The sequence below is a fragment of the Hippocampus guttulatus genome, chromosome 3 (genome assembly GCF_054856545.1).
Source record: "Hippocampus guttulatus isolate MCC_2025c chromosome 3, RoL_Hgut_1.0, whole genome shotgun sequence".
Taxonomy (NCBI): domain Eukaryota; kingdom Metazoa; phylum Chordata; class Actinopteri; order Syngnathiformes; family Syngnathidae; genus Hippocampus; species Hippocampus guttulatus.
Genome location: NC_141263.1, coordinates 3,820,406 through 3,836,263, shown reverse-complemented (window position 1 = coordinate 3,836,263; position 15,858 = coordinate 3,820,406). Strand labels below are relative to the sequence as shown.

The 15,858-nt window shown below is 41.3% G+C and overlaps 1 protein-coding gene across 3 annotated transcripts in view; it reads right to left on the bottom strand.

The window, feature by feature from the left end:
- The window catches only part of LOC147207173 (uncharacterized), a 56,847-nt gene that overhangs the window by 27,040 nt on the left and 13,949 nt on the right, over window positions 1–15,858 (bottom strand). For all 3 annotated transcript variants that reach the window (XM_086106232.1, XM_086106233.1, XM_086106234.1), the window contains 8 exons: window positions 12,309–12,612; window positions 10,802–10,917; window positions 9,626–9,743; window positions 9,403–9,494; window positions 9,147–9,297; window positions 3,559–3,665; window positions 2,106–2,196; window positions 94–227 (listed from right to left, as the gene is read on the bottom strand). In XM_086106232.1, coding sequence (XP_085962358.1) covers window positions 94–227; window positions 2,106–2,196; window positions 3,559–3,665; window positions 9,147–9,297; window positions 9,403–9,494; window positions 9,626–9,743; window positions 10,802–10,917; window positions 12,309–12,612 — 1,113 coding nt within the window. The remainder of the gene's footprint in view (window positions 1–93; window positions 228–2,105; window positions 2,197–3,558; window positions 3,666–9,146; window positions 9,298–9,402; window positions 9,495–9,625; window positions 9,744–10,801; window positions 10,918–12,308; window positions 12,613–15,858) is intronic.

The window sequence follows — 15,858 nt, the reverse complement described above, 5'->3', positions numbered from 1 at the left end:
TTATGCTGTACAGGGGGGACGACATGGTTTGATGTCTCTCTAAGTCTTTAAGATCAGAGTTTGAAGTCACATGTGGGTGAAGGATGAGACTACCTGTAAGGTCTCAATGCGTGCCTGCAGCTGTAGACGATCTTCAAGACTTTGACAGCGCTCTTCTAGGCTCAGTATCTGCTCTTGTAATTGATTTCTTTCCAGCTCCAGCTCTTCCACAACAGTCCGCAAACCACCTTTAATTTTTAGGAAGTAAAACAAGCAGAAAGAAATGTCTCTGCTCAGTGTATACAATCTCATGCCAGTCTTCAAGGTATACAAATATAAAATAATACATTTACGTTGCATTCTTAAGTTAACTTTTATTCATCAATGCCGTACTCATTTGGGGCTTTTATGTAATTGTTGGAACCATTCTTATTCCCGGGTTGCTTGACGAGACAGCGAACATTGCCAATGACTGTGATGACTTAAACAAGAAAAGGTCATGGGCAGTGCGTTATTTACGGCACGTAAATGCTTTGAGTCATCACCCCGACACCTCACAAAGAACATCCAGTAAATACCAAAGGCAGTTTTTAAATGATGAGTTAATCTTTATTAACTTGAAAAAACAAATCTTTCTGCTGTGTTGTATTATTTTGTTATTATGTTATTATGACTTCAAGATGGCGCCATGAGAGTGGCTGGTTTTACAGCATCTCCTGTCCTTTTGGTTCTTCTACTTTCTTCCTTTCATAACTTTGCTGCTCTAAATTGGGAATTTCTCCATTGTGATTCTTATTATTCTGAAACAATTTTTATCGATCTATCTATCTAGCATCGTTTTTGTTATGTATTTAAAAATCTGTGACTTGTTTAATAATCTTTGACAAATTGTTCTTTAATTAGGCGTCCCACGAAAATGTATCATCAAACCTGCGTTGATATCTGAGCTGAATATCAGTGATCTAGGAAGGAGAAAAACTTTCCCAGAAAAACCTATGAAAAGTTCAGAGCGAACTTCGACCACTCCATCTATCTACAATGACTTTTTGGCCAGATGCATGAGTATGTCTAATCGATCCTAAAATTGGTTCCTACTCTCATCAAGTCAAGTCAAGTACAACTTTATTGTCAAATGTGCTGTATGTGCAACATAGAGCATAGATGAAATTTCTTCCCTCTCACAACAATCCAGTCTTTGTCACCCCCACACGGGAGGGCAGCTTTGCCTAGCCTAAACAATATGCTGGTAACTTTCCATTTGTGACTCTACGGTTTTAACTGTAATGCCTTGCCAGAGCTAGTTAATTAGTGTCGGGCAGAACCCTTTTAGGTTACAACTGGTTCCTGCTAATAATCACCACTAGATGGCATAGGAACATTGACAGAGAAACAACTCAATGGGGAATACAAAGAGACTAACTCCATGTATAAGGCGATTATAGGGCACACTTTCGGCATTTGAGAAAATGGAAGGCTTTTAAGTGCGCCTGATAGTGCAGAAAATATGGTACCGTAATTTCTTTCCCATGCCCACAGAATTCAATCGGGCCATTTGAAGCATGTAGTCTAAATTCTGTGCAAAAAAAGCCCACAATAAAATGTATTATTATTATTATTATTATTTTAAAAAATGCAATCAATTGGGGGGGGGGGGTGGGGGGGAGTGGGAACAATATTGCAAAATACAATATAGGCCAAAAGTTTGGATCCAGTTTCATTCAAAAGCATGAGAAAGTGTGTCCAAACGCTTTGACAGGTTGTGTAGATAACTTCAGCAAAGTTCGGTGCATTCACAATACTAACCCCAACAAACTAGTCAGTTCAACCAGCATGCACGTTGTGATGAAAATGCAAGGACATGAATGTGATCATTTGATTTAGTTGGACAATTTTCACAAAATGAACATTATTCTTCAAAAGTAAGGCTTGACAGATGGTGGAAAGGCAAAAACAACCAACAAGTACAAAAAAATGAATACAACAAAAATCAAAACATCTCCCAGTATTTATAATGTAATGAAAAACAAAAGACTGACCCAAATGTGAGGACAACCAGGTGCATGCTGGTATAAACTGTCTAGCAGTTCTCCCACCTGTGCCAGATGTACTGTACTCAGGCCACCAACCTCCCATATTTTCTCCTTCCATTGGAGTGGTGCTCTCCGAGGTGCTGTGGTAGTCCTGGAATGGGGCTTTTCCATCAAATTCAAAATCCTCCTATGCGTAAAAACAATTCCATCAAACAGATGACATACAACAACTACTGTACCTTTTAAGGAACAAGATATTCTAAATCTCGCAAAAAGAATCTCTTTTAGAGTAGGGGCTATTATAGAAGTTGAGTTGTTGGTAACGCATTGATTATGTCTACATGTCAGGTGCTAATGCTTTGAGTGCAAAACAAAAACCTGCACACATAGCAATATGCATCTCACAATAATTGCAGGATGTTGAAATGCGGAATGGAGAGCAATAAAAAGCAGATCAAACGATCAAAGTATCATGATTTTGTAGAACAAACGGGGTTGGATATAAATGTCAGTATGTAGTAGAAAGTGAAATACAGCTGAGAAACATTTGAAAAAGGGTATTATGGGGCAGCGTGACGGGATTGGGCTCGCAATGTCTCAGCACTGACATAGCAAATTTGAACTGGATTATTTAGAACAACGGTCCCCAACCTCCGGTCCGCGGACCGGCACCGGTCCATGGGTCATTTGGTACCGGGTCACACAGAAACAATAAATAACTTAAATTACTTCCATTTTATTCATTTCAGAATTTTCAAGATGTTTTATTTTGAAAAATTACCGGATTCCCTGTGACATCCGTCTACAGTGTGTCACTCTTGACACAGGTCAAGGCGCGCTTCTCGGTCACGTGATAGGCTACCGCTAAAATGAAACCGAGAAGCTCGCAAAATGAGTAAAAAAAAACAAACGTCTTTGGAAAGTATCTTTGGGAAGGGGAAAAGCCCAGCCAGGAGACAGAAGAGGAGTCTACGACTTCCAAGAAAAAGGCTACATTTAATAGACAGTATTAGGAGTTGGATTTATCTCAATGGGAGAATCGCACACACCAAGCCCACTCTGCATAATATGCACCGATGGTGAGCCATACTTTTCATGCACTTTGTATTTGCGTTGTATCTTATTTTGAAGGCACGTTTAAACTTTGCCATAGTGACCAGACAGTGTTGTGGCAAGATAGGACGTTCCTCGTGTCATGATTCGTGTTTATTATTATGATTAGAAAATACCACAGTTTTCATGCAGGTCATATTAAATTTTGTTGTATTTATCCGGCCTTAAAGGGCGGTTCCCGAAAATATTGTCTGATATTAAACCGGTCCGTGGGGCAAAAAAGGTTTGGGACCGCTGATTTACAATATACAGTATGTGAAAGGATTTTATAGCCACAGATAATATACGTTGGTGTTGCTGCTCTTTGTTCAACTTAATTCTCCCAAAATAATTCTTTAGTGAATTAAAATGTCACAGAAAACCTGAACACATGATATGAGATGGTATAACTAAACAGCGAAGAGCAAACTCACAGAAATGTATTGTATGTGCCTACCTGCACGCTTCTTTGGGCTGGTCCAGCCAGCTTCTTGGCCCTGTGTTGGCTGAGGCCCTGAGCTTGAGCCAGTTCCTCCTCCAACTCCTGCTGCCGAGTGGCCAGTGCTGAATCGGAGCAGCCAGGAAAGAACCAGTCATCCTCAATCAGTTTTGTGCCACAGGGATAAGGGTTGGATTGAGGATGTCGGTATGGATGGGAAATGGCATGAAATAGGGTTTGGATAAAACTAGTTAAGACAAGAAGATGGTGATCGCAGATGGGTTGTAGCGGGGAGAGGGAGATTGCCTTTAGAATGGTTTTATTTTAAACAGTGAATGCAGTAAAAGACAAAATAATGGAGGCATGGACTGAGTGACTATCGAGAAAGAAGAGGAACAATGTGCTGAAAGAATGTGGTCGCAACTTGCATGTTTAGATTGGGAAGAAAGAGTTCACTTTCTTCAAATATTTGGGAGATGAGAGAAGAAAATTGACCGAAGGCACAAAGTACAGACCAATTTTCAAAAAATCTTCATGGAAGTCAATCATCATGATCGTTGACTAAAGTAAGGATTCTTTGATTGCAGTCGGGATTTTCATTTTGTCAGACAGGATGAAAGATCCTCCGGGTGGCTATTTTTCAATCATGTACAAAGCATGTTCCCATCCGTTTTGTGACAACAGGCTGACAGTGTGTAAGCAGAAGGGGCAGCTCATCGCAAGAGAAGTCAACAGTAGAATGGACATAAGGAAATTACTTAGGATGTGGGAATATAATCGCAGGAAATGAAAAAAAAAAAAAGAAGTGAAGCGAAAGGCCCATCTTACAACCTTGTTCACGGATATGTGCAAGCACTACCTCATAGAATGATTGCTATTGACAATAACAACTAGGGATGTTCGGTACCACTTTATTTTTCAGACCGATACCAGTCTTCAACTCTTGAGTAATCACACGTACGGATACCACAAGTACTTTTTATACATTAAATTTCCCCCTGAAAACAATGACAAATCATTTTAAGAAAGAGATATATCCCAATAAAGCTTTTTCCCCCTTTAAAATGACATGAAATTAAGGGCAATTAAGGGCGGCCTGGTGGTCGAGTGGTTAGCGTGTCGACCTCACAGTGCAGAGGTGCAGAGTTCAATTCGGGCTCTGGCCTTCCTGTGTGGAGTTTGCATGTTCTCCCTGTGTGGGTTTACTCTGCGCGCTCCGGTTTCCTCCCACATTCCAATAACATGCGTGGCAGGTTAATGGAACACTGTAAATTGTCCCTCGGTGTGAATGTGAGTGTGAATGGTTGTGTTTATGTGTGCATTGCGATTGATTGGCTGTTAACTAGTTCAGGGTGTACACCGCCTACTGCCCAAAAACGGCTGGGATAGGCTCCGGCACGCCCGCGACCCTTGTGAGGATAAGCAGATTCAAAAATGGATGAATGGATAAGGGCAATTATCTCTTATCTTATTTCCATGTGTTCATAAAATACATCTTTTGTTTGGAACACACAATAAAATGAATTTAAATAAATAAATACATAAAATGAAACAAATAATCCAGTGGCCAGAAAAAGGCCCAATCAAAATATGTGGTTGTCCAACTTGTGTTCAAGATCTCTTGAAGAGCTCTGATGTCTTTTGTTGCTTTTGCCATTGTTTTGTCTCATTGGTGTTTATTTATTGTCCTTCATCTGGACCCATTGTGGACTGTTTTTAGTGTATTTGCCTCGACATTTGTCAAAGGAGAATAAAGTTACTTGTATTTTGTTAAAAGAGGTTGGGCGCAGTCTTATTTATCTTAAAGCAGACGTAGGAGCCAGCCAAATCTATTGTTTCCACTGCATGGTAACCACATGACCGGGACGCTTCATATAAACAAGCTTCACATTGCTCGTTATCATAAAACTGCAATCAAAGTTTAGGTGAGCATCTCTAGTTATCTATGTTTTGTGATGAGCATAATGTCTCGGTCGCCCGAGGTACTCCTTACATCTTACTGTCAAAACACTCACTGCCCATAAAATCCAAAATATAGGTTTCTCCACTAAATAAAGATCACCGGGCCACTTTGTAACATATTTCTCCCACACTGTAATCCCATAAGGATTAGAAAATTGTTTCCATTTGGCAGTGTTAGTTTCCATGTGTCTAAGCATTCACCCAAACTCCCTGAGTATTCCTCAGACCACAATGAACAACATCAGAAATGCACACGGCGGCAAAACCAGTATATCATCTGTCCAAAAGCTCAGATCATAACACGTTACAAGACGCAGGTAAGTTCCCCCCAAAATTCTCAAACCACCTATATATCAAAATTGAGCATGTCATTGAATAGATTTGTGACCAATTAAAGTAATTTGTAAGAATTGGGAAAGGACCTTTGTTGTAAATCAGCCCAACTTGACTTGTCCAAAGTCAATGTAAGTAAATGTGAAGTTTGTAATAATCATAATTGTTCATACATTTTGGCTTCAGTATTTGCCGTCTAATAATATCAAAACTACGATCAAGTGGAGAGTGACAGGGGTGATGTTTTTCATTATGATAATGATATGTGAGTAGACAAGTGGGTCAAAAGGGAAATTAAATGTTGAATAATGGTATTACGAATCACAGTAACTGTTGAGATCCTGTACTTGTTAGATAATAATCCCAAGGAGGATTTTAAAAGAAAATGGATCAGGGTTTTTCCTGCATTCAAAATTGCAAGGCGGCCGCTTTCCAGCTAATTCTCTGCCGACCCCAGCCAGACCGATTGATGTCGCTCAACACAGAGTAAAGCTCCAGCTGTGCTGATTGAGCAATTGAAGTCCCTTTGCCGCAGCTACGTATTTTAACTGCAGTTGCAGTGTTGCGCCACTATGGAGGAGATACAGTATATCAACAGCTGTGCACAATAAAAACCTGAAGCAACTACTGAAAAAGAAACAGATCAAAATGTGTTTTCCCCCCGCTTGTCGGCACAATTCGTGTCCTGATTAGAAACAACATTAGACAGGTAGAAGATGCAAAATAATGTATGAACATTATTTTAGCCTATATCAATTGAAAATCCATGAGACTAACTTCTCCAAAAGCATTAACAGCACCGTTTAGGGTGGAGCATGTTGATATTGCAATTTTTAAAAATTCAGGCCCAGGGCCAGTTTAGTACTGGGGCTCGGCACCCAGCACTAGTCTTTTTCGACTTGTTGCACTGGTGCGTAGGCCTGGCACAAGCGATTGTGTTCAGAGTCGACGATGACCAACAGTAGTTGCGATTAGTCGACTAATCAGGATATCCGTGTGATGAGAGATGAGTCTGGGTTTCAAGGCAAATACTGACTTTTCAGAGGAAAAAGGCAGGGCCTTATGTGCCATACGTTTTGGATTTGACAACTCTGTTGGTAAAAGAAGGTTTTCCAGAATGGTTCCTACTCGATGAAGTTTAACACTCAGTGTGTTCCAAAGTATTCAAATTTTGGGGGGATTGCTTAGCTTCAAATGTATTACTCCATCCATTAATTTTCTGTTACGCTTATCCTCACAAGGGTCCTATCCCAGCTATCTTCGGGCAGTAGGCTGGGTACACCCTGAACTAGTTGCCAACAGCCAATCGCAGGGCAGACAAAGATGAACAACCATTCGCACTCACAATTCATTTATCACTCCCCTCCGTCACTGTCAAATTTGTGTTTAAGACTGCTGTTATTTGATCCCTTCTTAAGCGACCATGTAATTTATGGTAATACGACTTCTGAGTTTTGTAATGTTACATGCGTAGTCCCCACAGTTTTCACTGTTATGCTGATGATACCCAACGATATATGTTGTTAGAAATTACTAATCCGATGTAATCTAGAGGTGTGCCTTGCTGAGATTAAACAATGGATGTCTTTTAATTTTTTGCTTCATAAGATCGTTAAAACTGAGATGTTGATCATTGGCCCTGCTCGTCATCATCACCGATGCAAGGACATTACTCTCGAGTCTCGATAAATGTAACAAAAACAGATTTTTTTCTCGATTTCATTTAGTGTTTCTTAAGGCCAGAAAGTTGCCATTTGAAATTACTTTTATTTTGTAGCATGTCTGTGATGTGGTTTTTTTTCGACAAAATTTTACTAAATGAACATCCTCAGAGACTGGTGATTCCATCATTTTTACCAAGGATTTGATATGGTTCACTCAATTCTATGAACTCTTATTGCAATTAATTTTAGTGTGGTCAACAAAGAAATATTAGAGACAGAATTCAAAAGACAGAGAAACAGAGGGAAGAAATCAAAAGCAAAATCACACCAAACAGTGGGGTAGGAAGGCGAACTGAAACTAAGACTCAAATGTGCAGTCTACAACTGTACTGGCTGTAGCTCAACCCATTAAAGACAACATTCTGGGAAACTGCAGCCAGTACAGATAGGAAGAGCTGCACCACTGCTAAAGAAGTAGCCTGCATGCACAAAACTGATGGGAAACTGCTCTGTGTGGCTACTCCCATCCATGGAGCAGGAGCTGGAGAGGGCAATTGGGGGCACAGGTCCTCATGATGGGACAGCACAGTGTCAATGAAGTATTCCTCATTAACAATGGAGAGAGCAATGAATAAAACAAAGAAAGGGAAAGTTATGTTCAGTCAGACAAAAGGACAAATAGTAAACAATAATTTAAAAAAAAAATCTAATTCCCTCTGCAGCAATAATTATGGTGACAGTGAAGAGGATGGTGGTGGGGGTTAGGATAAAAAAAGGGGTGGAATTCACACTGATTTATCAGTTCATGAGTACAACTTCGTACATTTATTTTTTGACACCAAAGAAGACATCATTTGACTAACTGGTAAGGATGTAACGGTAACAGTAATCCCTCATCACTTCACGCTTCGGGGGTTTCTGGTCTCCACTAACCGCGAAAAACGAGGGATTACCGTCTTGCAAAAATTGCCACAATATCGTTGTTGTCATGTCAGGATATTAAAAGCAGCACATCTGTTGAAAGGGCCAGACTGTTTTCCATGCGTGCTGTTCCAGCACCCTCTGGTGGTTGGTTTATGTGTGAAGTTGAACTTGAACTAGGCATTGGGCCGCGCAAATTCCCAGATGAAGGGGAATGCTAACATGTTTGAGTTGCTCCACAAATGGGCGTGTTATTGATTGTATTATTGATTGTATGTCATTTATGTACACTGAGGTTAATGCTACCTGTGCTATTTGAACTAAGTGTATAATTATGACCGCAGCTAAATAGCGCTGGATAGACAAGATATTTACATGCAATTGCTCCCGTTTATTTTACTTGTATTTGTAGTTTGTGTTCGACAGAGCTTGGTTTGTATCGCCAACCTCACCACAATATCATGATCATTATTGTATCATGAGGTTCATATTGTGAGAATATGGTTACATCCCTCCTAACTGACCAGAGATTTGGACTACATTCATCTGAATAAAGGCATAGCCATGAGTCAAAGGGCAATACAATTCATTACACTTATCTTTTACTGCTGTTTGCACCATATTTGAAAAATTAATTAACCATTGAATGTTGAATAATGTTTTAAAAATTATTTAATTTAAAGATGCGTAACATTACTTATCATCATCCTCTGGTCAAGTCCTTACCCTCTCTTTCTTCCTCCATGTGGCTTATGCGAAGGACCATGGCAGCCTTCTCTTCCCTGGCCTGATCCCTGGCACTCACGGCCTCATCGACCATCTCCTGCCATTCCAAGACCTGGCTATGAGCATCATCAGCACTTCCGGATTCGCTTGCCTGTGGTCAAAAAGATTATGGGAAGTCAAGAAACAATATACATAGCACCTCACTGAAAATGCACGCTTGGTCAGACTATTTGAAAAATAATCCTGGACCGCAGACCTGAGAAGTAGCTCTCTTTGTAAACTGCTCCAGGTCTGCTTGCAGTGTCCTCTGTTGCTCCTCATAAACCACCAGCTTAGCCTCTAGCATGTCTGTTGATAAAAGAATCAACACGCTGTGTGAGAATACATTTTTATGCGATAAATGGTCAACATTAAGATTTAAATCTGCAGGTTTTCGGAATTGAAAACAAAACATGCCACCGCAAACTCAGTTTAAGTACCATGGTTTGCTTTGAGCTCCTCATACTGCTCCACCTTCCAAAGGTTTTCCTCTCGTTCCGCCTCCAGTTCCGTAATGCGACTTCGCAGAGAAGTAAGATCAGGAGGCGCAATACCAGCCTTAAAAAGAAATAGTAAACATTGTTAGCCTGTAAGACTTGCATACAGTGGTGCTGGGGATGAACTATTTATCGCTTTCTGAACAAAACTGCGACGGCATTTTTCTCAGACTTCAGGCAATAAAAGTAAAAAGTTAAATGCTGTTTTGCAGAGGGTTAATTTATTAGATAATGCCATTTTCTTTGCTGTTACTCTGCTTTTATGTACTACTGTAGTACTCTACTTAATATTGGGACAGCATGACTCAGTGGTAGAGTGGTCTTTTTCCAATGCATAGGTTGATGGTTGAGACCATGTTGAAGTGTCCTTGAGCAATATATACTGAATCCCGAGTTGCTCCTGATGCTGCGCCATCAGTAGGTGAATGAGGTAACACTGTAAAGAGCTTTGAGTACCTGAAAAGAGCCATAAGTGACAGACCATTTAACTGTGCGTGTCACCATGCAGTGGCTCTTCTGATGAACGTAGTGGAGCATGCAAACTAATGATTTTCATGTGCAAAGTGACCATGAAAGAATATAAACACGCACTCATACTGTGCGACCAGATGAAAATTTGTACCTTGCACACACTGAAAAATTGTGCACATTTGTGAGCATTTTACAAGCAGTCTCAAGCCATGATAGATAGATAGAGTACATGATGTACAGATCGAATCATATGACACCGTGTGTGAAGGGAAAAATGAACATTCTGCGTGGATGTCAGGAAGCATAGCTTGTGAACCAGCTGCAGCTGTTGTGAAAGTGAATACACGATAAGTAAACATGTCGTGTATTGTACTGTTTAACCCAAGTGATAGTTCTCGATAAAAAATGTTTGTAAACTGATTTGTTAGTGAACCAAGGTTTCACACTAAGGTGTTCCACCTTAATTGCTACATTTTTTTCCTGGAGCTATGTAAAAGCACGGTGTCAGATTACATATCCTTGTCAGTGGTATGATATTAACATTTCATCAAAAGAAGAAAAAAAATTAAATCACAATAAACATTTCAACATTAATGAAGACAAGCATAAAAGAAAAGCCTGATTAAGTTTCTGGGTTGGTCATCTGACCTGACTTTTTTTCAGCTCCTCCTCCAACTGTCTGATCCGAGATTTCGACCAGGCTTTCATTTTTAGGAACTTGGCCTCCGATTTGCTGGCTTCATCCATTTTTTGCTTTGTTTGGGCTGACATACAGAAGAAAAGTAAAGGTAAAGAAATTGAATCAGTTCTATTTCCACAAGAACAATGAAGGGAGCCTACTGATTGACTGATCATTTGCATAAGAGTGGTTATTTATTTACTCCTACAACAAGCAATAAATAAATACATAAATAAAACATTTATTTATGTAAACAAAGAAAAAACGGCTAATATACAAATCCACGGCCGCCTGTAAGCTAATAATGAAGGGGATTCCATATGCAAAAAGTCAAAACATTAAAATGCATTTAAGTACCGGTACTTCATTTGAGCCAATGAGGAGGAGCATGGCGCATACACACTGCGAATGTTCAAAATAGTACCTACCACTTTGACTCAATGTGAGCCAGGGAGATCAATTGTAGACAGCAAATAACCAAAGATCCATAAACCTTTGTGGGATGGTACTGAGCTATTCTCCTCATCAAGTCACAAAAGCATCAGAAGGGATAAGAGACATGCTATGGAGGAAATTCAACTCTTTCCATCATTTAACAAGGCGTGTGACCTTAATTGAGTGTTAAGAGTTTCATTAACTTGTTTTGCTGGAGTTTCTTCTCTTCTCATAAATATCACACTGGCTCTATTCAAGATTAAAACCTTGGTCAGGTGGAGTCACAGGCAGATTCTGTCATCAAGACCATGTTGATACCCTTTGTGATTTATGAGTATGACATCATTATGCCAAGATCTAAAAAGCTCTGTAGCGATGTTTTTTAGGGCTGTCACTCTGGAATCTTTTTAAAATCGATTATCCTTTCGCTTACTCCATCCATTAATAAGCAATCAACACACACACACACGGGTAAAATGTTTGATTGCATTAAGAACATATCTACAAATAGTACTGAAAGTCATTCAGTGACAGCCATTTTGGAGCATTTTTACATTTTCAAGACCCACGGGATATTGTGTTTAATGATCCTAGATACACCAGATCTACCAAATCAAAGAATATATTCTCTTGTCTCATTAGGGGGGAAAATGTCTGATTGTTCTGCCTTTTTCTATTCTTTTATAATCAGTGGTAGAAAAAAGGTAGGTTGCATCAAATGCAGCGATTTCTCCCAGTGGACTAACAAACTGTGCTAATCTCATATCTAAAATGGGGTATCATTGATGCCATCATCTACTGGTGGTTGTGCATCAGCAAAGTCTGAAATTCAGGGTGAAGCAGCATCGGATGCTCCCTCACCCATTTCCGTTGAAAAACGGAATTGAAGTATACTTGTCAACCACAATGAAGGAGTTAAAAACACAGTATTGAGAAAGTTCTGCAATTTCTTTGGCATGGACTTCTCCACATTGATATTCAATGTACGAACAGCAGAAAATGTCAAACCACTGAAGTGATTGGTTTCACAAAAGCACCGACCTTCCAACTCTGCGATCCTCTGGACAGAGGCTGAATCGTCAGATATGTTTTCAGTTTTTGGGGCCTCCTGATTGACAGATTGCGACGTGACTGCATTTCTTTTCAGATCATCAATCTGGCCCAGAAGATCCTGCTGAGTTTGATTCAACTGCGCCCGATGCTTCTCTGTCATTTGCCGAATCTCGACCTGCTGCTTGTCAATCTGGTCGCGAAGTTGGGCTCGCATCACATGTTTTTCTGCCTCCATTTTGGATTCAAGGCTCTCTCGTTCAACGTGTAGTCTCCGAATCCGCTCTGTTAGCTCCTGGCAACAGAATAAGGGAGCTCATCACAGGGGGCTTCAGGGATTCTACCATATAAAGAAAACTAGATACTAGAGTACATGCAATAAAACTCAACGTCCTTTGCTTTAATTGAAAGGGCGTGACAGAGGCGGTGGCTTAAACCCTTTTCGGCAACGCAAAATTTGCGGTTTCTCGTGGCGCTGGACCAGCTGGCCAATAAGTGCTGATGTAACAGCCTACCAGGAAGAAAAGTATTGGCTTATTTACATATACACTGTCCACAGCAACACTTTAATTGAATTTGTTTATTTAATTAAAACAATTTAATCCGTAAGAATGCAATTTTATATTTATATACATATTTATAAAAAAATTTAAAAAATCCTCGTCTCACCCCTCGGGTGGTGTCCGTCCCTCATTCAGCTCGGGTCCTCTACCAGAGGCCAGGAAGCTTGAAGGTTCTGCGCAGTATCCTTGCTGTTCCCAGCACTGCACATTTCTGGACTGAGATGTCCGATGTTGTTCCCGGGATCTGTTGCAACCACTCATCTAGTTTGGGGGTCACTGCCCCGAGTGCTCCGACCACCACAGGCACGACTGTCACCTTTACCTTCCAGGCTCTCTCCAGCTCCTATCTGAGCCCTTGGTATTTCTCGAGTTTCTCGTGTTCCTTCTTTCTGATGTTTCTATCACTTGGGACCGCTACATCCACTACAACGGCTTTCCTCTGCCCTTTATCTATGATCACGATATCTGGTTGGTTCGCCATTACCATCTTGTCAGTCTGGATCTGGAAGTCCCACAGGATCTTCGCTCTGTCGTTCTCCACCACCTTCGGAGGTGTTTCCCATTTTGACCTTGGGGTTTCCAGTCCATACTCCGCACAGATGTTTCGGTAGACTATGCCAGCCACCTGGTTATGGCGTTCCATGTAGGCTTTCCCTGCCAGTATCTTACACCCTGCAGTTATGTGTTGGATCGTCTCAGGTGCCTCTTTGCACAACCTACACCTTGGGTCTTGTCTGGTGTGGTATATCTGGGCCTCAATGGCTCTGGTGCTCAGGGCCTGCTCCTGAGCAGCCAGGATGAGTGCTGCCTCTGTGCTGTCCTTCAGGCCAGCCCTCTCTAGCCACTGATAGGACTTCTTGAGATCAGCCACTTCAGTTATGGTCCGGTGGTACATCCCGTGTAGGGGCTTGTCCTCCCATGATGGTCCCTCTTCCAGCGCCTCAGCTTCTGTTCCCCATTGTCTGAGCCATTCTCTGAGTACGTCATCTGTTGGAGCCTTCTCCTTGATGTATTCATGGAGCTTGGATGTTTCATCCTGGACAGTGGCTCTTACACTCACTAGTCCCCGGCCTCCTTCCTTTCGGCTTGCGTACAGTCTCAGGGTGCTGGATTTGGGATGGAACCCTCCATGCATGGTTCGGAGCTTTCGGGTCTTAACGTCCGTGGTCTGAATCTCTTCCTTTGGCCACCTTATTATTCCTGCAGGGTATCTGATTACTGGCAGGGCATAGCTGTTTATTGCCCGGATCTTATTCTTGCCATTGAGCTGGCTTCTTAGGACTTGCCTCACTCGCTGGAGGTATTTGGCCGTAGCCGCTTTCCTTGTTGCCAGTTCGAGGTTGCCATTGGCTTGTGGTATACCGAGGTACTTGTAGCTGTCCTCAATGTCTGCTATTGTTCCTTCCATCAGGGAGTGATGGAACAAGCCGGCATGTCATTCGTTTTATTGTCTCTCATCATTGTATGAGGTAGGCATTAGCGTGAAGGATCTTGCCCAAGGACCCACACTGGATGGTGTTATTTGCTCATCTTTTTTTGCCCCAAGCGGGATTCGAACCACCATCTCCCGCACGCCAAACCGATGCCATACCAACTGAGCTATCCAGCCGATATATATATATATATATATATATATATATATATATATATATATATGTGTGTGTGTGTGTGTGTGTGTGTGTGTGTGTATAGAAATTCCTCGTCTCACCCCTCGGGTGGTGTCCGTCCCCATTCAGCTCGGGTCCTCTACCAGAGGCCAGGAAGCTTGAGGGTTCTGCGCAGTATCCTTGCTGTTCCCAGCACTGCACATTTCTGGACTGAGATGTCCGATGTTGTTCCCGGGATCTGTTGCAACCACTCATCTAGTTTGGGGGGTCACTGCCCCGAGTGCTCCGACCACCACAGGCACGACTGTCACCTTTACCTTCCAGGCTCTCTCCAGCTCCTCTCTGAGCCCTTGGTATTTCTCGAGTTTCTCGTGTTCCTTCTTTCTGATGAAAGAAGAAATATATATATTTCTTTCATATATATATATATATATATATATATATATATATATATATATATATATATGAAAGAAATATATATACGCTACAGTATATATATATATACTGTATATATATACTGTATATATATATATCTTAGAGCTGTCAGTTTAGCGCGTTTTTATTGGCATTAATTTAAATGAATTTTAACGGGATTAAAATGCTGCCTGACCAGCAGACAATGCCATAATGGATGGCCGAAGCCACTACCGAGTTATAGAATTTGATTATATAGAAATTGATCTGAAAATATTATTTACTTTCATGGAGTTGAGTTGTAATATACAGTGATCCCTCGCTCTATCGCGGTTCGTTTTGCGGGGCTTCATCACGGCCCCCCCCCCCCCAAAGTACTGTATTTGGAAAAAATTGCCAAATGACTCAGAGGTTTTGTGCATGGCTGCAACTTGATTGGTTCCCAACGCCGACGTCCACCAATGACAGCACGAGTGGATTTACTCTTTGATCGTGTCTTAAGTGTTGTTTACGATGCGTGCTAGTGTGTGCGTGTGTGCGCCATGCGCGCATGTGTGTGTGTGTGTGTGTATGTGTGTGGCTCGGGGAAGTGCGAGACAGAGAGACAGAGAGCGAGAGAGAGAGAGAAGGCCTATAAGAAAAAAAGCAGCAGTGTCTCTTCCATCCTTAATTGTCTAATCATTAACACATCGGCTGCACACCGCGGGATCGCTGGCCTGTATCTCACATTTTTTGGCTTTTTTTAATTTATTTTTTTTATAAATCCTACTTCACGGATTTCACTTATCACGGGTTCTTTTTGGAACATAACCCCCACAATAAACAAGGGATTACTGTACATCAAACTTCATCCATCCATTTTCCGAACCGCTTGATCCTCACTAGGGTCGCGGGGGGTGCTGGAGCCTATCCCAGCCATCTCCGGGCAGTAGGCGGGGGACACCCTGAATCAGTTGC